The sequence below is a fragment of the Lytechinus variegatus genome, chromosome 13 (genome assembly GCF_018143015.1).
Source record: "Lytechinus variegatus isolate NC3 chromosome 13, Lvar_3.0, whole genome shotgun sequence".
Taxonomy (NCBI): Eukaryota; Metazoa; Echinodermata; class Echinoidea; order Temnopleuroida; family Toxopneustidae; genus Lytechinus; species Lytechinus variegatus.
Genome location: NC_054752.1, coordinates 6,702,619 through 6,726,715, shown reverse-complemented (window position 1 = coordinate 6,726,715; position 24,097 = coordinate 6,702,619). Strand labels below are relative to the sequence as shown.

At 35.1% G+C, this 24,097-nt stretch overlaps 1 protein-coding gene across 1 annotated transcript in view; it reads right to left on the bottom strand.

The window, feature by feature from the left end:
* LOC121426396 (integrin beta-1-B-like) overlaps positions 1-24,097 on the bottom strand; it is a 73,054-nt gene that overhangs the window by 30,015 nt on the left and 18,942 nt on the right. Inside the window, exons 2-7 of the mRNA XM_041622684.1 lie at positions 18,757-18,857; positions 12,631-12,707; positions 7,231-7,338; positions 5,215-5,299; positions 2,902-3,033; positions 433-529 (exon numbers count right to left, since the gene is read on the bottom strand). Of these exons, the coding sequence (XP_041478618.1) occupies positions 433-529; positions 2,902-3,033; positions 5,215-5,299; positions 7,231-7,338; positions 12,631-12,707; positions 18,757-18,832 (575 nt within the window). The 5' untranslated portion in view covers positions 18,833-18,857. The remainder of the gene's footprint in view (positions 1-432; positions 530-2,901; positions 3,034-5,214; positions 5,300-7,230; positions 7,339-12,630; positions 12,708-18,756; positions 18,858-24,097) is intronic.

Here is a 24,097-nt window from a genome sequence, read left to right as displayed (position 1 = left end):
TTAGCTAAGTAGCTTGCTTAAATCTAAGTCACCCACCTCACCTGAAATAATTTTGTTTTACATGCAAATTACAAACATGCATTTGCACAGTCATGCATACTGCCCCCTAATGTTTACATACAGGGGACATTATTTGACATGAAAATTTTCGACGTCACAATATAATAAGTATTTGCTTAAATTTTGTGATAATTAGAGTAAAATACTTAGGTGTGATCTAAACTCACGTTTAGGCATTCAGCTTCAAGTAAAGTGCAAAGTTTTTTTTAATTGTCAGCCCCCCCCCCCTGTCAAAACTGCTCTGTGGATCTGGATTTGTATATATGTTTTCTTAGGTCAATCCAGGACAGCAGTTTGTATAACTAATGAGGCCATGCTGATTAAATAAAACTTAAAACAAAATAAAAATAAATAAAGTATACATGTACTTACTTTTCAGGTACTGTGCTGACATATGGCATGACAGTCTTATCAACAAACGACCCAAATCCCAGCCTGAAATTACTAGTGATGTTTTTCATCTCACTTGCTAGAATGTTTGGCAAAGAAAATAGAATATTGATTAAAAAAGTTTTTAAAAAGTCATATTTAAGTATGTACAAGCTTCTATACCTGGGGCCTTTTTTAAATGATTTCAAAATGGCTTGGTAGTTCATCGAGTGAAGTACCATTGGAGAAAAAAACTGGGGGTCAAATAGTTCTAAAGAAAAGGTATAACCCAAAAAGAAAATGTGGCTCGCTGGTACTGTGTGAAATAGATTATCAAGAAAGTTTTGAGAGAAACCTGAGAAAATATCAGGGTAGAGTGTGTTGTGATCACAGTCCATGGTGATGAAATTCCATGTTGTATTTTAACACCAGGTGAGATCCATTTCATTTTTAAAGGTAAATGCTAGTTTTGGTAACGATATCAAAATGAGTTCGTACAAAATCCAATGAAATGACCACCAAAGTGTCTGTTTGTATATCAAACAAGTGGAATGCCTCTGGCCGTCTCACCTGCATCACGCGGTTCAATATAGCAGCAGTGCTGACTTTGAATACTACTCTAACTCGCACAAGATGTTCAGTGATACATGGTTACTCTTATGTCCACTTTTTATGAACTAGACCAATAAACTTACAGAGATATGATGGTTATTCAACAAAAAACCCCAACATGGACAAAGTTCATTGACCTTACATGACCTTTGACCTTGATCATGTGACCTGAAACTCGCACAGGATGTTCAGTGATACTTGATTACTCTTATGTACAAATTTCATGAATCAGATCCATAAACTTTCAAAGTTTTGATGGTAATTCAACTGATACACCCACTTCGGCCAAAGTTCATTGACCTTTGACCTTGGTCATGTGACCTGAAACGCGCACAGGATGTTCAGTGATATTTGATTACTCATATGTCCAAGTTTAATGAACTAGACTAATAAACTTTTAAAGTTATGATGGTAATTCAACAGATACCCCCGATTTGGCCAAAGTTCATTGACCCTAAATGACCTTTGACCTTAATCATGAGACCTGAAACTTGCACAAAATATTCAGTGATGCTTGATTACTATTATGTCCAAGTTTCATGAATCAGATCCATAAACTTTCAAAGTTATGATGGGAATTCAACAGATATCCCCAATTCGGCCAAAGTTCATTGACCCTAAATGACCTTTGACCTTGGTCATGTGACGTGAAACTCATGCAGGATGTTCAGTGATACTTGATTAACCTTATGTCCAAGTTTCATGAACTAGGTCCATATATTTTCTAAGTTATGATGACATTTCAAAAACTTAACCTCAGGTTAAGATTTCAATGTTGATTCCTCCAACATGGTCTAAGTTCATTGACCCTAAATGACCTTTGACCTTGGTCATGTGACATGAAACTCTAATAGGATGTTCAGTAATACTTGATTAACCTTATGGCCAAGTTTCATGAACTAGGTCCATATACTTTCTAAGTTATGATGTCATTTCAAAAACTTAACCTCAGGTTAAGATTTGATGTTGACGCCGCCGCCGCCGCCGTCGGAAAAGCGGCGCCTATAGTCTCACTCTGCTTCGCAGGTGAGACAATAAAACGCATGTGCCAAAGGATTCTGGAAGAAATTGTGTAATTGGTGAGAAACCAGCAAATAAGGACAGGATTCGGGTAGAGCGTCGGGCTTGACGCTCTAAGCAAAAATTATACATTGTCCCACGTTCGCTTATCTGTGTTGGGTATCTTCGGTGTGAACATTTTTCAGTGTAGATTTCAAGATTCACAAAGTTCAGTTAATTTAACTGTACCAGATCTAGATCCTCGATGATATACTGACAATTAAGCCTTGTTTTACAGACTTTCTCATGAAATCAGTGTTTACTGCAACTACTGGTATTTCTCTTTAACACCAGGTGAGATCCTCTCAGAATAACACATTTCTATAACACCTTTTCTTTGAAAGGCACAAAGAACATTAACACTTTTGTGTTATGATCAAATTCCACAGTATATTCCAATACCCGAAGGTGAGATCCTTTAAGAATAACCCTATTTATTTTTTATTTTAACACTATTTGGTATGAGGATCAAATTCCAGTGTATTTTAGCACCTGAAAGTGGGACCCTCTAGAAATAACACATTTATTTTTTCAACACTATCTGGTGTAATGATAAAATTTCATGGTGTATTCTAATACCTGAATATGATATCCTCAAAGAGTAACAAAAGTTATTTATCTTAACACTATTTGATGATAGGATCAATTGCATGGTGAAATCTAACAATTGAAGATGAGATCCTGTAAGAATAACACATTTTAGTTTAAACACAGTTTGGTGTTAAGATTCCTCTCAGAACACTGACTGATGTTGTTCGACACTGTAATTGTACAGTGTAGGCTTCGACTATGATGACATACCAAGTGTATCACCAAGGTCCCTGAGCTTGGAAAGATCGTCCTCCATAGATTTAGATAGATCCATGACATAGTAAAGATCCACTGGATAATCCTCGGCTTGCCGGACCTGAAGTGTCAACTCCACCGGCTTTCCTGCAAAACACCAATCAATGACATCAACTATTCAATCCTGTACAACATTTACATAGATAGACCACTTACATGTACTTCTTGAAGATAATGGCTTTGGGAAGATATAGCAACTTACAGAAAATGCAAAAAATATTGAATTCATATTCTACTAAATAGTAGTAAAATTATGTTTATTAGTAGCAAATTTAATACTGGTAAAAAGTAGTAGTAGAAATAGTAGTAGTAGAAGTAGTAGTAGTAGTAGTAGTAGTAGTAGTAGTAGTAGTAGTAGTAGTAGTAGTAGTAGAAGTTGTAGTAGTATTACTAGTAGTAGTAGTAGTAGTAGTAGTAGTAGTAGTAGTAGTAGTAGTAGTAGTAGTAGTAGTAGTAGTAGTAGTAAATGTCAGACAAGCAGAAAGAAGTGCCCTCAATTACTCTTAAAACATTTTCAAACCGAAACTATAGGTGACAATATACATGTCAAATAGATACTTATCACTATCATATTATCAAAGGGCAATTATCATTAGTGGCTACAGAGTAACATTCTCTATTACACTACACCCACATGCTAAGAGTGTGATAAAATAAGATTTATATACATGTCAAAAACAACATTCAAAACAAAACCAAAAGAATGTCAAAGACAAAGTAAATTTATTTGAACCTGATATATGATTATCATTTTCATTTTCTTATTTTAATTTCTTAAAGAATTATTACAACAAAGCCTCGACAGTTTAATAGCTTTCAATTTTTCTCTCCATGTACATGTAATAATAGTTTGCATTTCAAAGATTTTTTTTTCATAAAAACATGTCTACACTTTTAAAAGAGTTCAACAAACCCTTGAATGCCAGCATGTACATGTGTGTATTCAAGTGGTTGCTACTTGTTTGCAGTGAAACACACACATATAAACACACTCCAAACACACAGTCACATGACCCACGGACAGTTCGCTGTACACAAAACATATCCCCCTGTGCTACTCCCTCACAAACGATTATCACACATGTAGATATTAATAACTCTAGCATCAGGAAATATTAATTGAATCAAGTGAAAACTTTCCCCGGGATGCTTGTCTGTCAATATCGCTTCAACGTGAGAACCAATTCTGACTTTCCCGCTTCTAGAGCACAGCCAATGCACAGTGTCATGTTGTTTTCTTCCCCAACGCTAATCTCTTTGTTGTTGCGGCCTTAAAGGGAACACCTGGGCCCTACAAAGAGTTACGATTGATCCAATCAATCGTAACTCTATGGAAATCCATCAGTGTCATATTTTTTTTCTACAGGAAATTTGAACAATGTCCTTTGTAAACAAGGAGAAGCACAGTGAATTTTCAAGAACACAATGAATGCATGAATATACATCATAGTTAGAAAATATTTTGAAAAACTTGCATAATAGATGTTGATGTTGCTGGCCGTCCATAGTTGTGATTGATTGGATCAATTGCAACTCTTGTAAGAAGGGTCCCAGTTTAAAACTAGGCAGGTCTCAAACTAAGTCTGCCTGAAAGGCAATATAAAGACTTGGGCAGAGTCTTCGAGGGGGCAGCTACCATCCTTTTATAACAACTTTCTAACTAAAAATGTATTTCATGAAAGGAAGTATAACCCCAAATGAATTTTTTAAAAACAATCAAAGAAGCAGATACTGAAGGTGGAATTGAGAATTAAATTCATGTGCCTTCAATCACTGTGTGTGGCTGACACTTTTCAAAGAAGTTACTCTTCTCTTTTAAAACCACTATGTCACAAACATGGGAGTAACAGTGATTATGTTGAAATCTATCTTTATCTCAAAAAGTGCTGTTCCTGGGTCCTGTTGCATTTATGGTAACTTTGCCATCTAATGGTTAACTTCCATGAAGTCCTTGATTTTGATTGGCTGTTGATGCAGTATTACCAAGATAGCTACCATTGGATGAAAAAGTTACTATTAGAGTAACTTTTTATGCAACAGTATTACTTTTTATGATGCAGTATTACCAAGATAGCTACCATTGGATGAAAAAGTTACTATTAGAGTAACTTTTTATGCAACAGGGCCCAGGTTCTGTCCTCAACTTGTAAAATACCATCTGCATGTATAATGTAAATGCTTTGACAATCATTGGTTTTTTTTCTATGTCAGATTCTTTTTACCTCGTTACTGTTAATTTTGGACAAAGAAGAAGATAAAAATCCTTACCTTTTCTGAGTCTGAGACTGACTTCTTGTGGTTTTACCTGAACTGCCTGGCCTTGGGCACTGCCAGCATTACTCAAAGGTGCATCCTAGTAACACAAAAATAACCATGGCAACAGGGTTGAATGAAGCAACAAATTATGTACCCATCATTAGATGCATACATAAATAAAAAGGAATTAATACATGCAAACATCATGCTGGAAAGTACACAGTGTGATCACTGTGTGTTCAAAGTGTAATCACTGTGTGTTAACAGTGTGTTCACAGTGCGATCATGATCGCAGTGTGATCATGGTGTGTCCAGTGTGATCACAGTGTGTTACACAGTGCATCCACAGTGTGATCACAGTCTGTTAAACAGTGTGATCACTGTGTGTTAAGAGTTTGTTCACAGAGCGATCGTGAGTGCAGTGTGATCACTGTGTATTCACAGTGTTACACAGTGTGATCACTTTGTGTTTCACAGTGTTAGTGTGATCACAGTGTGTTAGTGTGTCTACAGTGTTATCACATTGTGTTACACAGTGTGTACAAAGTGTAATCACAGAGTATTCACAGTGTGGTCAAAATGTGTCATACAGTGTGATCACAGCGTGTGCACATAGTGGACTATGTTCAAATATTATTCACACTGTTAAAATGCTGAAATTCAACAGTGTGAATGAAGATATTTTCACATTGTGGACACCTAAACAGTGTGACTATTCACAGCATGTTCACATGGACCCTGTTTTCATTACCGCCCTGGAACTAAATTAGTGCAAACTAGTTTAGTGTCAACTGGTTTTAACGTGAAATGAGAACAGTCAATGCGGTCTTGGAAGTGATCTTCCAAACCAGTTCGGAAAACCATCTCGCAATGATGTTTTCAAGATCGCTTTCTCTCGTTAAACTGGTTTTAGCATAAGTGAGGACACAACCGTTCTTCGGGAGGCGATCTTCGCACTACTCCACACACTGTGTGTAGAATATCTACGTTGTGGTTTCAAATTTTGTGCGAAACATGTCATCCCCACTGAGCACGTTCCCATAGCTACAAGGTCACTTTACGTGAAGTGGTTTTGAAAACCACTTCCAGCTGATCAAATGGGAACGCTAGCAAAGCGATCTTCCCAATTTACTGACCCAATTTCCAGTAAACTAGTTTTAGAAAGTATAATGAGAATGGTGTCATGGTTGATGATGTGAATGTGATTCACACTCTTGAAATGTAACAGGGTGAAGGTGATTTCACGTTGCGTTCCACACTGTGAACACACTGTGGCACCCACAGTGGACAATGTTCTTCCAGTAGGACAATTTTTTATTTTATTAATCAATGATCAATGGTCACTCAAATGGCAGTCTCAAGTTTTTGGTAATTTTATAATTACATGTATCTATTTCAAAAGTTTGAATTCATCTTTTAATAAGAAAATCGTAAAATGAAAAATATATGTATACCATCTGCAAACATTAAAATTTGTTTAAAAGTTATCTATAAACATGCCATACGATACACCTGCAACATTACATGGAAGTGATGAAAGATAATTGATTTCATTTTTTTTTCTATGCTTACATAAAAAAAAACTTGAATTTTGCACGTCGGGCAACAAAAAAGAAAAGAATTGGCCTTCTATTGTGTAACGATTTTAACCTTTCTGAATCATAAATTAATTCTCCTACTGGTTTATTGTGATTTTACAGATAACAATAAGTATTTATACATTCTGAAGATGTTCGTCATCACGGAGAATTCAATAGAGTTGATTGATCAGTTGTCTCGTGAAGTGGTTGAAACTGTAATTTATACATTATTATCCAGTGTTTATTTCATGTTGTTATCAATAATTCTCTATCCTTAAAATTGGTTTTATAATACTTCTAATATTTTGTTTAAATTTCACAATACACTTGTCTTACATTGCACTTTATGAATTGTATTATAAAAATAATCCTGTCTATTTGTGCTTAATAGAAAATCAATTGTTACTATTATGTTAGAATGCTGGAGAAATAAATGGGTTAAGGTTACCTTAACGGTAATTTTAGTACTGTCTGGGTCAACGACCTGCGAGCAGCCTTTCAGTCTCAAACTGCTTGCTACATCACACTGTGGGTTTCCCGTCTCATCTGTATAATTCTAAGAAAACAGAAGCAAAAAATAAAAGATAAATTAATGAAAAATGATAAATAAAAATAATATGCAACATTTATATAGCGCGTAATACAAATGTTTCTAAGCACTGCATACTATTACCCCGGCTTTAGCACTGCTACCCTGATCGGGCGCATTCAAGGAATTTCTTCCTACCTGGTACCCATTTACAATGTACTACACCTGGGTCGAGAGTGGCAAATGTAAATAAACGCCTTGCCAAAGGACGCTAGTGCTGCGGTGGGGTTTGAACCCTGGACCTTGTGGTTTACAGTCTGGAGACTTATCCACTGAACCACAACACCTCTACAAAAATAACAAACCATGACGATGAAACAAAATATAACTTCACAAAAAAAGATGCAATGGCGCTCAAAAGTTAGTGAGCCTCACCTGAAAATGCAAAGTGTTCAAGTCCTGCCATATTTTAGATAATTAATTGTGAATTCAGGTGCTAAAATATTACATTCAATCAAGGTTGCTTCTCCAGGTTCGCCGAAAATTGTAATGTTGTTATCTGCATTCAACACTCGGCTTGAAGGGGTGCATTTTGTGGTGGGTTCACTAACTTTTGAGCACAACTGTGCCTGATTTATCCCTTTTTACTTGACATCACAAATAAATTGTCAGGAAAATGGAACAAGAATGTTGACTTTTGCCCCCCCCCACCACCTCCTGTTACGTTGTACCTGCAAACTTGGACAAAGTGTTTATGTAAATATGGCTGTTATCCTTTTCAACTGCAGAAACGGCATTTCGAGGTGCATGAGCTTTTGTTAAATGTTTTGGGAAGTCCTAAATGTATCTTAAATTATCTCTTAAAATACATCAGACATACATGAACTACTACTGTCAAGAAATTTATACCGGAATATAAATGATTTCCCCTTATTATGACTCTTCTGAGAACAGAGACTACATTTGCTGGTACATAATATCAAGAGCACATTATAATTATCATATTAACAAAGGGCCTCTGAATAGTATCAATAGTATACTGATTACCTCCCACACCCTACTTGGGGTACATGGATCCCCAGCCCCCGCTACCGTTTTTTCAGTAAACTTGTACAAATATACATGTATGTGTAAAATTACTGTCGATTGTACACGTGCATGTACATTGAAACTCCTTGGGATATTTCCTTCATCCAGTTTTGTCTTTACTACTATTCTTGCAATTTCACTGTGGGTACAATAGCATGAAACATACATTTTTCTTCGTGTTTTGCCCATGCCTGTAAGTTCCATTCTCTAGTATAATTCCTTGCTGACTATATATTTATGTTCTATGCAATACATTATACTTCATAACCTATGTACAGTATTAAACCCTTCATAATAGTCCCAGTTATTTTTATTCTTCACTCCCCACACCCCCATAACATCTCAGCTGTGTATCATGTGATCACAACAAAAATTTGCATGATGTACGTTGTAGATGACACAATCTACACAAGATAAATTTCAGTCAATTCATACCTGTTATTCTAGATGAATTTATATTGCCTACTTATTCACACAATCATACTTTTTTCTCTAATTCACTAATAAAACTCAGGACTACAAGGCTATTTTTAGTATTTTTATATAGAATTCCTAACTGTTGTACTCAGTACAATTTGGTACCAAACTGATTTCTTATATTTTTAAAACTGTATTCCTCATGTCTTATTTCTTTGTTAGTTCTTTTTAGTTTTTATTTTTGACAAAATTTGTTGGTGATATCAATTGTATCTTGGTTTACAAGTAAACAGCATCAAATTAAATGACTGCTGTCAACAAAGGCAAAAATGATCACTCGTAATTCATGAATTTCAGCTGAAAAAGTTTATTGACTTTTTGCACAATTTCGACATGCATGATGCAGCTCAGGGCCTGCATTCATGTAATGATGCATAATTTTGTCACCATGTACCCAAACATCCCAAAATCAGCCTCAAAAGTTGAGCAAGAATTGTAAGTCAAATGGCAGTTGATAACGAGGGAAGGGGTAATCCCCTCCTCCCCCGACTATTGGGCTTAAATTTGTGTATAAGAGTATGGAGTACCTTTGTACAGAAATACATTTTTACACAATAGTTTTCTCTAGTGTGAATGTTCGATAAGTCTGGTCTGTTCATCAAGGAGCTCTCAATGATCTCATTTTATGAAATCATCATTAGAAACAGACCTTCAGTACAGAATCTGGTTTGGCAATTGACTTTGATGAGGAACGCACAAGCAGAACGTCTTCTTCGAAGCCAGACAAAGTGACAAATGTCTCTTTATTACACTCACATGCATGCATCAGTACACATGAATATCTGTAGCATGTCTCATAAACAGTTACTCAAACCGAGATTGAGCTCAAAGGAGAAGAGAAGGACATAGGCTGTATGTAATTGTCAAAGAAAATCTGTGAAATAAAGCAAAACATTTTCAGGGATACCAATATTTTTCATATTCAGTGAAAGTACTACTATCACAAACCTACAGCCCTGAAACTGAAGGTTTTTTTTCCTTGATAAATCATTTGCTTACAGTATCTAGACCCAATACAATTTACATAAAAAATGCATTCCTGATACCAGGCCTACCTCTTACAAATCAAATCACTTTAACAATGTACATGTAGAAAAAAGCAGCCTAAAACACAGACAAAGTCAAATACATAGATCTGTATTCTTTCATTCTTTAGTATCAGCGCTTAGGAAAATCATATTAAGCAATTTATAAATGAATGCATATCATTATCAGTAGTAATCTTCCTTGTACTATTCATTAATACTGACATTTCTATTTTTAGACAACATGCACAAAGTGAAGGTTGTTGAAGATACATATCCAACTTTTTCACATTAACAGATCAGGGGTCCGTTCCAGAAAGAGTTGCGTTTAAACGCAAGTCAAAAAATCAAGCGCAAGTCCCAAATGCGCGCTGTTGATTGGTTGAAAATCAAGTTGCACGTGATTTTTAGAGTTGCGATTGATTGCAACTCTTTCTGCAACGGGCCCCTGATATTAATTACAATACTTTTTTATTTTTCAACATCCTCTTATCATTTTTAACACATTTTTAGGAGAAATTGCTGACATATATGATGCAATTTAGATTTTTTTTTTAAAGGACAAGTCCACCCCAACAAAAACTTGATTTGAATAAAAAGAGAAAAATTCAACAAGCATAACTCTGAAAATTTCATCAAAATCGGATGTAAAATAAGAAAGTTATGGCATTTTAAAGTTTCGCTTATTTTCAACAAAATAGTTATATGAACGAGCCAGTTACTTCCAAATGAGAGAGTTGATGACATCACTCACTCACTATTTCTTTTGTATTTTATTATATGAAATATGAAATATTCTAATTTTCTCCTCATTGTCCTGTGAAACAAAGTTTTTTTTTGCCCTCAACACGTGGAATTCCATTAGTTTAACATTTTTTGCTTCAGACAAGGAGGTCCCAATCGTCAAATTCATAAAAATTGAAATATTGTATAATTCAAACAATAAAAAACAAAAGAAATAGTGAGTGAGTGACATCATCGACTCTCTCACTTGGATGTAACAAACTCGTTCATATAACTATTTTGTTGAAAATAAGCGAAACTTTGAAATGTCATAACTTTCTTATTTTACATCCGATTTTGATGAAATTTTCAGCATTGTGCTTGTCTGATTTTTCTCTATTGATTCAAATCAACATTTTTCTGAGGTGGACTTGACCTTTAATAATGAAAGGAATGTATTCCATTCCATATGCAAAGTTAAAATATAGATAAAAAATAAAGAAAGAAAACTGCTATTGTAATGGGTTTCAATTGAAGACATCAATTCATCTGTAACCCTTATTTACATTTTTGTGTGCCTATAATGAGAAGGTGGACATGATTAAGAAATACACTGGCTGTCATTATACAGTACTAAACACAGCCCACACCGCAGAGCTAATAAATGCCTCATTGGGTGTGTCAATAAAGTGAAATTAGCGAGCTCCGAATCCTGCTCATTAATGAAGAAACCTTGAGTCAGATTGGAAGTTGACTCATAACATCCTTTGATTTTATTTCAATGCTTCTTTTATATTCACACCCGGAATGTTTACTCTGCAAAGTTTGGATTGAATGCTTTATTTGCATGTTGATTTGTATCAAAATAAAGATTATTTGAATTGAAATAATCATTATTTCATATTGTTAAAGCCTATTTTAAAGTGTAGGGATAAATTCCCCAGAAGTGCCTTATCACTATTCCAATTCATCAATAAATGTACATGACAACAAAAAATACCCTAAATACATGTAGTCCTGATGTTGAATATATTACATAAAATGTGCATTTTGGGGTAAATTTATTTTGATCCGGTGCCTAATTAAAATGAAAATATCTGATTTTTTTTTCAAGTACTATGTACATATTTTAAGATACTTTCCAAGTATGGAATCAGCTAAAAATATTAGTTCAACCTTTTCCACAAAGACCAAAGGCCAAGTGTGAAAATTGGTATCATTTCCTGTAAATATTGTTGGATGATTACATCATTAGGGTGTATCGTATAAAAGCCAGGAAACAACACTCCTGGCAGGGGCTGCGGAAGCAGGGGGGGGGGGCTTCAGCCCCTCACTTTTTTCCAAATCTGTGTACAAGAACGTAAAAATTACCATATCCTTGTGATTTTTTGCATGGTCAGCCCCCCCCTTTGAAAACTGTTCCGCAGCCCCTGCCTGGGGCCTGTCTTACAAAGAGTTACAATTTAGCCGATCGATCGTAACTATGGATGGCCACCAACGTCAATATCTATTATGCATGTTTGTTCAAAATATTTTCTAGAGCCATGCATTCATTGTTTTCTTGAAAATTCACTGCGCTTCTCTTTGCATACAGAGGACATTGTGGAAGTTTTTCGTAGAAAAAAATTATGTCACTGATGGATTTCCATAGAGTTATGATTGATCGGATCAATCGTAACTCTTTGTAAGACAGGGCCCTGGTATGGAATCACAATTTGCTATTCACTTTTCGTATGATATATAGATAGAAATGTATTTTGCATATGTAACCAGGCTTGCACATAAAACATTACCCCCTTCCCCCCCAAAAAAAAAAAAAAATGTAATGAAATCCTCTCCCTAAAGACCAAAATTTGAAAATTAATAGGCCTATCATTTCCTGTAAATAATGTTGGATGGTTACATCATCATTTGCCTGATGGTTTAAAAGTACATCCTTATTTGTTACATTGTGGTGTTTATTTTCATTGATTATAATACCACTGGCCTTCTTTTCAATACTTACTAGTAATGTACACCAACCGCAGGATGGATCTAGTGATATGCACTCCCCACAAGATTTGGCATCGCTACATGTAGATGCTGGAAGAAGATTTTAAAAAGTAGGGAATGCAAAGTGAAAAGAGAGTAAGAAATTTGCGATTCATTATCAAATTCGTTTAAACAACTCCTAAGTTTGTAAAAAACAAAAACACGCACAAACTATACAAAACAAGAAAATGCATACATCTACATGAATGACGGATGAACTGTTGGCAGTCTTGTATACATGTAAAGCAGACTCAAATTTGACACTTTAGCAAATTAAATTCCATGTACTGTATAGGGAGAAAACTAGACTCCAAATCCCCCCTCTGTGTGAAACAAACAGCTTCAGTACATGAGTAAATCTACATGTAGTCTCACTACACCAGACTCTACACTATGCACTAGGCAAAAACCAAGTGTATAGTAATTAGAGGTGAAGTCCACCCCAGAAAAATGTTGATTTGAAATATAAACAGATTACGGTAGGGTAAAACAAGAGAATAATAAAAAAAAGCAAAGATGGTTGTGGAAGATGTGATTTTAGTTTGTTAAAGGTCAAGTCCACCCCAGAAAAATGTTGATTTTAATAAATAGAGGAAAATCAAGGAATCATTACTGAAAATTTCATTGAAATCAGATGTAAAATAAGAAAGTTATGACATTTTAAAGTTTCGCTTATTTTCCACAAAATATGCACAACTCAATGACATGCAAATGAGACAGTTGATGATGTTCCTCATTCACTATTTCTTTTGTTTCTTATTGTTTGAATTATCTCATTTTTTTATAGATTTGACAATAAGGACCAAATGACTGAACCATTATTACATGTAAAACAATCAGGGATGTGAGAGGGAGATCTCTCACATCCCCGAAGCAATAATAGGGAGGAATTAATTTTTTGATTTTGTATCACTTTATTTCAATATTCATAAAGGATCAGATGACATATAACCATCACATGGTAGTTTACAAACACAATTAACAAAGGAAGTAAAAGTAGCCCAGGTCCTGGCTTATTCAATCATACTGCTGAGGCAGGACATACAATATAGAACATAACACAAGAGAGAACAGAATAATACATCATATACAGCAAAGATCTTGGTTGCGATTAATCTCATAATAACTTCTTATATTGCATAGTCAAAATAAAGAAATCACGTAAACAGGTAAAAATATGAACAAGCGAGTCACTCTATATATATAATACAGTATAGTTATTAATTTTATCATTATACATGTATTTGGTCTTTATCATCTTCATCATTGATATTGTTCATTTGTATAACTGCTTTTATTGATAGTTTGCTATAGTATTATTGTCATTATTGTTAATATTATTGTTTTATTTTCATTTGGTTATTATATATAGTATCATCATTGTTAGAAGTATTATTACTATTAATAACAATATATAGATTCACTTGACTTCACTTCAGAATCGAATATTTCTAGATAGATGGCGCTATATAAATGCCTATTATTATTATTATTATTATTAATTAGGAGAAAATATAAATATTTTATATTTCATACAAAAAAACAAGAAATAGTGAGTGGACGACATCTTCAGTCTCATCACATACTGACCAGGATGTGCATATATAACTGTTTTGACTGAAACTTTAGAATTTCATTTAACTTGATTTGAATTACACCCGATTTTGATGAAATTTTCAGTGTTTCTCTTTTAATTCAAATCAACTTTTGGTTAGGTGAAACCTTCATTACTTGATTGTTTCATGAGATTAGAAATAGTATTCAGATGAACAACTAAAATTCCTTAATACAAAATAAAAACACTGTTAATACAGAAAGCAAACATGGAAAAATACATTAAATGTGAATATACATGTATAAAAGGCTCTTGTGTCTATTCATCAGATTGGCAAGTGGTACATGTAGTACACAATTAACAAAATGGCAAAACAGAAGTGCTAATTTGACAGTTGTTCAAACTGCCATTTAACATACTGACAGAGTAATTAGTATAGACAAGTATTTTTTTCATGTACGTTGGCATTAAAAGAGGAGATGTAATCTATATAAATTGACATCACAATATTTGATTGCATGCTCTGTATTGAATTATTTAAAGGACAATCATGTTGCCTCTAGATGTATCACGATCAAACCCAGCCGGATAAAAAGACACATAGTCTTTGAGAATCCTACTATTGTACATTAATAATATGGCCAAAAAATGGTATTGTGCCTAATCCGGCTGGATCTGCGCCTGGTTTGTACTCAAGGAAGTATCCAAAATATTCAATATGTGGTACCGGTATAGGCCTAAAGTTTGGATTGTGTAATTTAGAATTTACACGACAGAAGCCTGCATACATGTATGTGTATAAATCATTAAAAAATGCTATTCAAAGAGGCCCTGTGAAGGCTGTGATACATGTATGTGGATAAGGGTCATTACATGTATGGATATATGAGATAGAACACCCTTTAAAACTCAATTTCTATTGTTCACAATGTACAACATACCAGGCTACCAGCATATTTTACTTCCAATACACAGACAGCATGATAAGGGATAGTAAAATAATCAGATAGTAAAGCCCATGGTAAAACAAATGCTTTGGATCATGAAGGTTGTAAATTCTCATACTTTTTGTTAAGTATGAAGGGGGCCTCAGTCATGTCTACACGCCTAAAATTGAACTTTAGATTCATTTCAAATTTCAAGGCAGAAGAAAGTAGTGCAGCAAACAACTATTTTCAGAAGAAAGTCTTTCAAGTCAAGATTGATTGTCACCATATTATCATAGATCTAGTCTTCTAAATCTGGTACATAAGACTTTACATGTATCTTTGTGGAAATTATTTTTTAGCTGACAACCAATGATTCTGATAATCAAATACAGAAAAACATGTGGGACAGTGTAATAATATTGCTTGGAAAAATACCTGACGTTTGATGGAATTCCATGCTTATTTCGCTCATTTCTCAGCAATTACACATTTTCTTCCACAGCCATTTGGCACATATTTTTGTAATTATAGTATAGGCCTACATGTAAAAACACTTGGTTGGTCATTTATTAGATTCTATTCTACAATGTAACTCATTTTGAGATCACAACTGGCATTTTTAAAAAGTTTCAGTTAATATCGTTCTTGCAGACTTTAAAGGGGAAGTTCACCAAGACAAAAAAGCTTATTGTGAAATAGCAGAAAAATAACAAATGATATTGGGGAAGGTTTGATAAAAATCCATCAAGGCATAAAAAAGTTATTAAAATTTTGATTTGTGGCATCATATCGTCGCACGCACCACGAACCGTCCTCTCTACGCACTTCGATACGAAAGTAAGTTTCGCAAAAAACGCATTTAAAGAAAAGCTTTTTCAAAACCAGCAATAAGTGCTCCTACAAGAAAAGCAAATTCGCTCGATAATTTAGGTTCCAAAGCTTCATCCCGTATCTTTATATTTTCTTGAAGTGAATTATTTACGCGACAGTGGGCATCGTAACAGGGAAGACGATCATGGTGAAATAGCGCACTGTATCTATTCCACGAGGAGGGTTCGTGGTGCGTGCGACGATTTGCGAGCAGCCTCCCTATATATCTTATGACAAAAAATCAAAGAAAGGTCATTTTCTCAGAAAAATGAAAATAGTGTTGTGTATTCAGTACATGTATATCGATAGACGAGTCATTTCACACCCGCTCCTGAATGACATAAAAACATGAGTCACCACGAACCATTTAAAAATTTGAAATTTATGGGTTTTATGTTACATACAACATATGGGGCAGCTGTTCTTCTACCTGTATGACATCACAAATCAAACAATTTAAATTCTAATAAATTTCTTAATATTTGATCGATTTTCCTCAAACTTCCACCTTATTTTTTATCATCAGGGTGAACGTCCCCTTTAAGGGTGACAAGACATGACGATGAATCCCTTTTTTTATGGTTATACTACATGTAGATGACTTTTGCAATGTGTTACATGATGATTTATTTTGATTTAGGAGTCTAGGAACAAAATCAAATATCTGCTACCCCACCCCCTCTCATATTTCAATATAGCACCACACCTGAAGCAATGGGTGGGAGGGGCCACCCATTGCTTCATCCACATGAAGTTTTTCAAAATCTAAGCAGTAATAATAACATCACAATTCAAGTTTTCATAAAAATTACAAGAACAAAAAAAAAAATAGAGGGCCACTACACTGTAGGCCTACATGTAGAAAGGTAAGATGTTACCAGACACACACAAAAAATTACGGCTCTTTTGAGCACTTCAGGAACAAAATTGCCCCAACCCCCAGTGAAATTTTCATCCAGATGCTAATTACTCTAATTGACAATTTACCAAAGCATTCGATGGGTTTTCCCTCCATTGTAAATATTCATGTACTTGATAATAATAATACTCCGCATTTATATAGTGCTTAACACATCGGAACGACGTCTCTAAGCGCTTTACAGATCATTACCCCGGTCATCGGATCCTTGCATGCCCGCATACAATGTATGCACCTTCTCCACTCCCTGGGGAGCATTCCAACAAGAGTTCCAAGACTCAATTGCTAGGCATACTACATAGGCTTTCGCATCCTACCGCGTACCCATTTAACACCTGGGTGGAGAGTGGCAAATTGTGGATTGACGCCTTGCCAAAGGACGCTAGGCAATGGTGGGATTCGAACTCACGACCCTCTGATTACAAGGCGAGAGTCAGAACCGCTACACCACGGCGCTTCCACATGCTTAAAGACAGAACTCTTTTTTTGTGAGTTACCCCTGAACTTGGCCAGTAAGATCCCCTCTTCCCATCCCCTATTAAGCCTAGCCTATCAGGATATGAAACATTTCCAGTCAGTCAGCCAGCCAGCCATAATACAGGTATCACAGAGTGCCTCTGGCCTGATATATTACAGCCACACTCTGTCAGAGAGGCTTCACAAGGGAACATCTTGGGAAACACAGGGGGCACTGTCAGTGTACAGTAATGTTAACCACTGGGTCTGGCTAGCATGCAACTATTAATAGGCAGGAGTCTGAAATCCTGCAGACTCATTTGCGGAACTCCATGGCGATACAAGCTCCGTAGCTGCACAATGTACATTGCACGAAGTCTACATGTTCTTGTACTTCAAATCAACTGAACAGAAGAAAAGTGGGCCTATACCTGTAGAGCAAACCTTTGAAATTGGAACTGTTACAGACTAAATTAAACTTACATTCATTACTAGGTAGTTAAAAAAAAAACTTGCCAAGTAGGCCTTTAAATGGAAGATTTTTATACTTCCAGTTCTGACTTTAAAACATAATTTCTCATTAAATTCTTTCTTATATTGTAATGTGCATGGTATACCTACATGTAAGGTATATGCCTACATGTAATCTATACATGTACTTTGTCTTTCCTTAATCATATCATTACACTTTCTATCCATAATGCATAATTTCCCATCAATCAAAACTAACTGACTTGGAAATATAATAGATCCTAGAAACCTGTCCTTGAAACGTATCATTAATAAGAGAGTGGTATTAAGATAATGCTTTCTTAAACACAATGAGGATGGAAACTAAAATTTTATGCAAGATAGCAACAATCTATTGTTTGATATCAGAAAATGTTTTTCCCCAAAAATGTCATTTTCTAAAAAATTGAAAGTGACACATCACTTCATACCCCTTCCAGAAGAATGTTCCATCAACTGTTCCATCAAAAAAAAAGGAATTCATATTAACATGATAACTGAGGGAGGTACTTGCACCTGACGCCACAATTTAAAATAATAAATAATATAGGATTTGTATAGCGCACATATCCACCTTACTAGGGCTCAAGGCGCTCCTATATCACCCCCGCTAAGCTAGTTTACCGATTCCGGTGCGCACAGCTTGTTAATTTCATAAAAATGATTATAAATTTATTGCTCTTAAAAAATATTTTTTGATGGATTTTCATCAAACCTCCATTAATATTTTTTTATATTAAAGTCTAATCTATCTTCTTGATTTTTTTAGTACAAACTTATTATCAGGATGATCTTCCACTTTCAACATATCTACAGTAAGTCAAGAAAACAACATAAAGGCCTGCATGGGCCAGTACTTACCTGATTGTGCATATGTCCTATACAGTTGCCCTGCACTGACCGCTAGTGTCAGGACGAGAAGGCACTTCCACGCCATGCCAATATAGTCCTTGTATATGAATCTGTAACATGGTAAAGAGAAGAGGGAGTGTTTATGCTCGGCGGAGAGGAAGTGGGATTGACTGGAAATTAGTGAACGAGAGAGAGAGGGAGAGCTTTTACTAAAGTTAAGGGTGTCGCATTATAAGGCATATTCAGACTGACTCGATGTTCGAGAATACAAACTTAAGGTTAGTGATAAATCATGAAATCGCCTAGACTGATTGGAAACCAATCAGAATGTTCTTACATATTAGCGATTTAATCACTAACCTTTGTGTCACAGGCACAGATATCCTCTAATCAGGGAATTTATGCTGATATAGCCCAATCAGAAAATAGTGTTACCTGTACATGTATGTATTCCCACAAGAAAATACCTGAAAATATCTCTGGGCTTTGGACCACAAGGTCCAGGGATCGAATCCCACCACAGCACTCATGTCATTTGGCAAAGCATTTAACTACATTTGCCACTCTCCACTCAGGTGTAGTAAATGGGCACCCAGTAGGAATTCTTTGACTGCTCAAGCATCTGATCAGGGTAGCCATGCTAAACCCCGGGTAACAGTACTATGCAGCGCTAGAAACATTCGTGTTATTGCGCCATATACATGTATGTTGCATATTATTATTATAAAAGGAAACTCTCTTTTAAACCAGCAAGTACAGCAAGTATAGCCGCGCACAGTTGCTGTGGGATCTGGACCTAGCAACATTTGTGCTCACACCTTGTCTGCAAATCAGATCATACTGGGCATGCTCGTAACGTTGTGAGAACTTCCCTGAAATGATTTACTTTGGTTTGGTATCAATGCATAAAATAATTATCGAGTATTTGAGGCATTGTAAATTCACGGTTATTCTGGAGATCAAGTCAGTCTGAGTACACTTACTGAGAAGGATTGAGGGTGAAAGAGACAGTTTCTTAAAGTAGACATCAGTATCAACAGGCCTATATGTCATGACTCACTAAAAATGAACTCTATGTAGATACTACTACATGATGTACATGTATACCTGTATTCGTCCCCAGTCTTAAACTAAAGGGCAGGACTTCCATAGGAAGTTTGCATGTACAAGACATACTTTCGCAAACTCTGGTCCTATACCATAAAAGTCTTTAATCATATACCTACTACAACCATGTTTATACTAAAGCAATACTTGTTAAATAAAGTGTTTAGTTCTTAAACTCGCTCGAGTCGCTATGAAACACAACAAATGTGTTTAATCAGACTGTAACATACTTGCCTGATTGTTGTTGGATTTAATCAAGATTGATATTTAAATGAATCTTATTTGATGAAAAAACAATCCATAGCCTGAAACTTTAATATCATTTTTCAGAATATTATCCACAATACCTTTTCGAATCAACCAAACTGATAATTGTCAAGCCAACCTGCACATGACGCAAAATGCTATCACAATTTCACATACAATGTAGCCCCCAACATCTATTATAATAAATGCTGAATTTGTACACTGTATTTAGTACTTGTCTATAACATGTATCTGTATACATGTACCATTTTGTTGAACTGAAAGAGTAGTCAAAGAAACATGTTTCCAAGCTGGTTCCTGTGTGAGGTACATTAAGTGTCTATATGGAGACACACAGTGCCCCTCTCCTAATGGAGATACATACACGGAGGCCTCTCACCAAATTAGAGATGTTGACAGTGATTTTGACAAATACACTGGCCAGGATATTTCTCTATCACACGATCACTATGCACCTCTCGTTCTTTCTCTCCCTAGTCCCTACCTCTACACTGAGCAATTAGGGCTACAGTATGGTAGATTTGTAGAATATGAATTTTCTAACTTTTTATTTTATCCATTTAATGATATATTCATATTCCACAAATCCTCAATGTACATTTCATAATAAATAATTTTTACAATGAAAAGATGCATCAACTGCATAACAAGTGCAGGATTAAATCGTACACCGAGCAATTAGGGCGACAGTATGGTAAATGCATATTACATTTGTAGAATATAAATTTTCTAACTTTTTATTTTATTTATCCATTTAATGACATATTCATATTCCACAAATCCTCAAAGTACATTTCATAATAAATCATTTTTACAATGAAAAGATGCATCAACTGCATAACAAGTGCAGGATTAAATCGTACCATTGAAATGAAAAAAGTGAAGGGGTCTACTGAAAAGCAAAGCTTGTAAGATGTAGACCCCCTGTCAAAATATCATACAAGGGTACTATGATATAATTCTTGAATGTTTGTACATGTAATAGAACTTGGGATAACTTTTTAGAAATGGTGGCCACCCCAAAGCAATCCATTTTGTGAAGAAAGGGCTGTGATAAAGGCGAAATCCACCATTGTCCTAATTTATTTCATACACTCATATGCAGTTACATGGATGTGGATGTGTACATGTCAAGGCTTATTTAATATCAAAATAGGCCTTCTTGTGCTAGGCGCTATTCATTACAAGGAAGTACAGGTATTAATATAATAACATAATGTAGTTTAAATACATGTACTTCAGGAAGCAAAAGTGCATTAGGGGAAAAATGTACATGACTTAGATTTATGAAGAGTTTACACCTGATTTTAACACACATGCTTGGAACATAATCAATCCCAAAGATTGATCAAATAACAAAATCGAGCAATGCTCACTCTCTATTGTGACTTTTTGAGATAATCACATGTAATGTGGATTATGGATCCATGCACTTCTCCCACTTCACCCATAATCTTCAAATAATCCCACTATTTCTGATCTAAAAATCATTCCAATCAAAACAGTCTTGAGATAATGTGTAATGAAGATGCAATATAAAGCAGGTTATTTTTCGGGTATCTTCTATTGAATATGCAACATTATATAGCGCTTACTGTTTCTAAGCAGTGCATACTACCCGGCTTAAGCATACCCTGATCGGACGCTCGAGCATTCAAGAAATTCCTGACTACAGGGTATCCATTTACTACACCTGGATGGAGAGTGGCAAATGTAGATAAACGCCTTGCCAAAGGACACGAGTGCTGCGGTAGGATTTCATTTATTCATTAATCTTGGGCCCAATGAGAATTTGTTAAAACAAGAGTGAGATTTGATGGATTAAATACTGCTGGACATGTATTCATATTAAGTGAATCAGTATAATTTTTTGTACCATACCATCGCAAGGAGCTCAAACACTATACTGTGAGGAGGCAAGACATAACGCGCTATTATCTGATCACTATGTAAAAGGAGAGTATTAATTATTATGTCCTTTCAAGATCATGTTCCATGCTCAAGTAGTAATTTCTCACACACTGGTTCATATAGGTTTCTTCAATTTTGAGATGAATAGATCTCTAGGGCTAACCGGGTTAGAATCTTGAGATTGAGCAATTTTCAAGGGTTGACAGAGAACATCAGACAGAAAATTTGGCCCATATCCACAGACTAAAGAAATCAAGGATGAGCAAGAATCAGGCTATCCATTTGCACTTCTCCATAATTGATTAGAGTTTTATCATGACCTGAACACATGATAGATCCTCAAATGTAATATCCTTGTTTGAGGATTAAAGGGTCATATTCAAAACACATAGGCCTACATGGACACTGAGATTATAATGTATGTTGATATTTGCCCCTAGTCTGCAGATGCCATGCCAGGCCTAAAGAATAATAGTTCTAATTCACTTTTAAAGAATCATTGACCTGTACCATCTGACAAATTGATGACGAGAATTAATCATCATGCCATTCTCATACAGTACATGTACATGCACACACATTTCCAGTTCCCCTACTTGGAAAACTTCAAAACTGTATTACTTGAAGTTTAATGTAGCTTTCATTCTCAGAAAAGTCAGCTGAGAAAATGAGCAGTGTACATGTACTTCCAAGTTTGTGTGCCCACTCACATATCAACAATGTAGACGTATCAATATCCCAGAATATTTGGCCCATGACCGCATCAGACAGGAGAATCGATGATGCATGAGAGTGAATGAATCATGGTGTCTGATTGCACTTTCCCCAAAAGATACACCTGATTCTCCTACATTGACTGCCACAGGGGGGCCCGTCTTCAAAGAAGATGCAATAAACTTTTCACTTTCAAACCATCAAGAAGTACTCACTCAAGTCTAAAAACAAGAACTTGCGATTCTTTGAAGAATTTAATAATTTGATTTTCTTTGTTCAGTATTTAAAACATTTTCCAAAAAAGTTTAAATATTTGTCCTTATAGTTGTGGGAGCTAATTTCTTTGACCCTAGAAATGGCACTTTGGAAAACAGGAAGGTAACATGTAACTGAGGTACTGTACTTATCTAAATAGTAAGAATTCAATTCTTACAAATACATTCAATTCAAAAATAGTGACTGCACTATGCTATTTCATGGTGATTCCCTCAGAATCACAGATATCTTTAAATCAGCAGGAACCTGTTTAAATATGACCTGTTTTTCTATGAAATGAAAAGTGTCCCATTGACAAGTAGTTTTGAACTGACAGGTTCAGAAAGAGAAATAGAGGTCATGGGAAGAAAAAGAGAGGTCAGAGGAAATTTGAAAGAGAGTCAATATTTTCCTCAATGGTACCACTGCCTCCTGTGGGCCATTCCCAGTACTTAAAGGACAAGTCCACCCAAACAAATAAAAGTTGATTTGAATAAAAAGAGAAAAATCCAACTAGCATACCACTGAAAATTTCATCAAAATCAGATGAAAAATTAGAAAGTTATGGCATTTCTGAATTTTGCTTTATTTCAGAAATAGTTATATGCACATAACAGTCAGTATGCAAATAAGGGAAATGATGACATCACTCACTCACTATTTCTTTTGTTTTTTTATAATATGAAATTATTTTCTCCTTTAATATTGTCGTAAGATACAAAGTTTTATTCCTCCCTGAAAATGTGGAATTACCAATGTTCAACATTTTAATGTTCAGTCAAGTTGGTCCTTCTTGTCAAATCTGTAAAAATTGAAATATTTTATAATTCAAACAATAAAAACAAAAGAAATAGTGAGTGAGGGATATCATCGATTCTCTCATTTGCATTTTACTAAATTATGCATTTAACTAATTTGTGAAAAATAAATGAAATTTTAAAATGTCATAACTTTCTTATTTCACATCCGATTTTGATGAAATTTTCAGCATCAATTTTCTCTACTGATGCAAATCAACATTTTTCTAGGGTAGACTTGACCTTAAATCTTAACAGGTACAGTATACACCTCCACGTTTTATTGTAATTTTGGCACA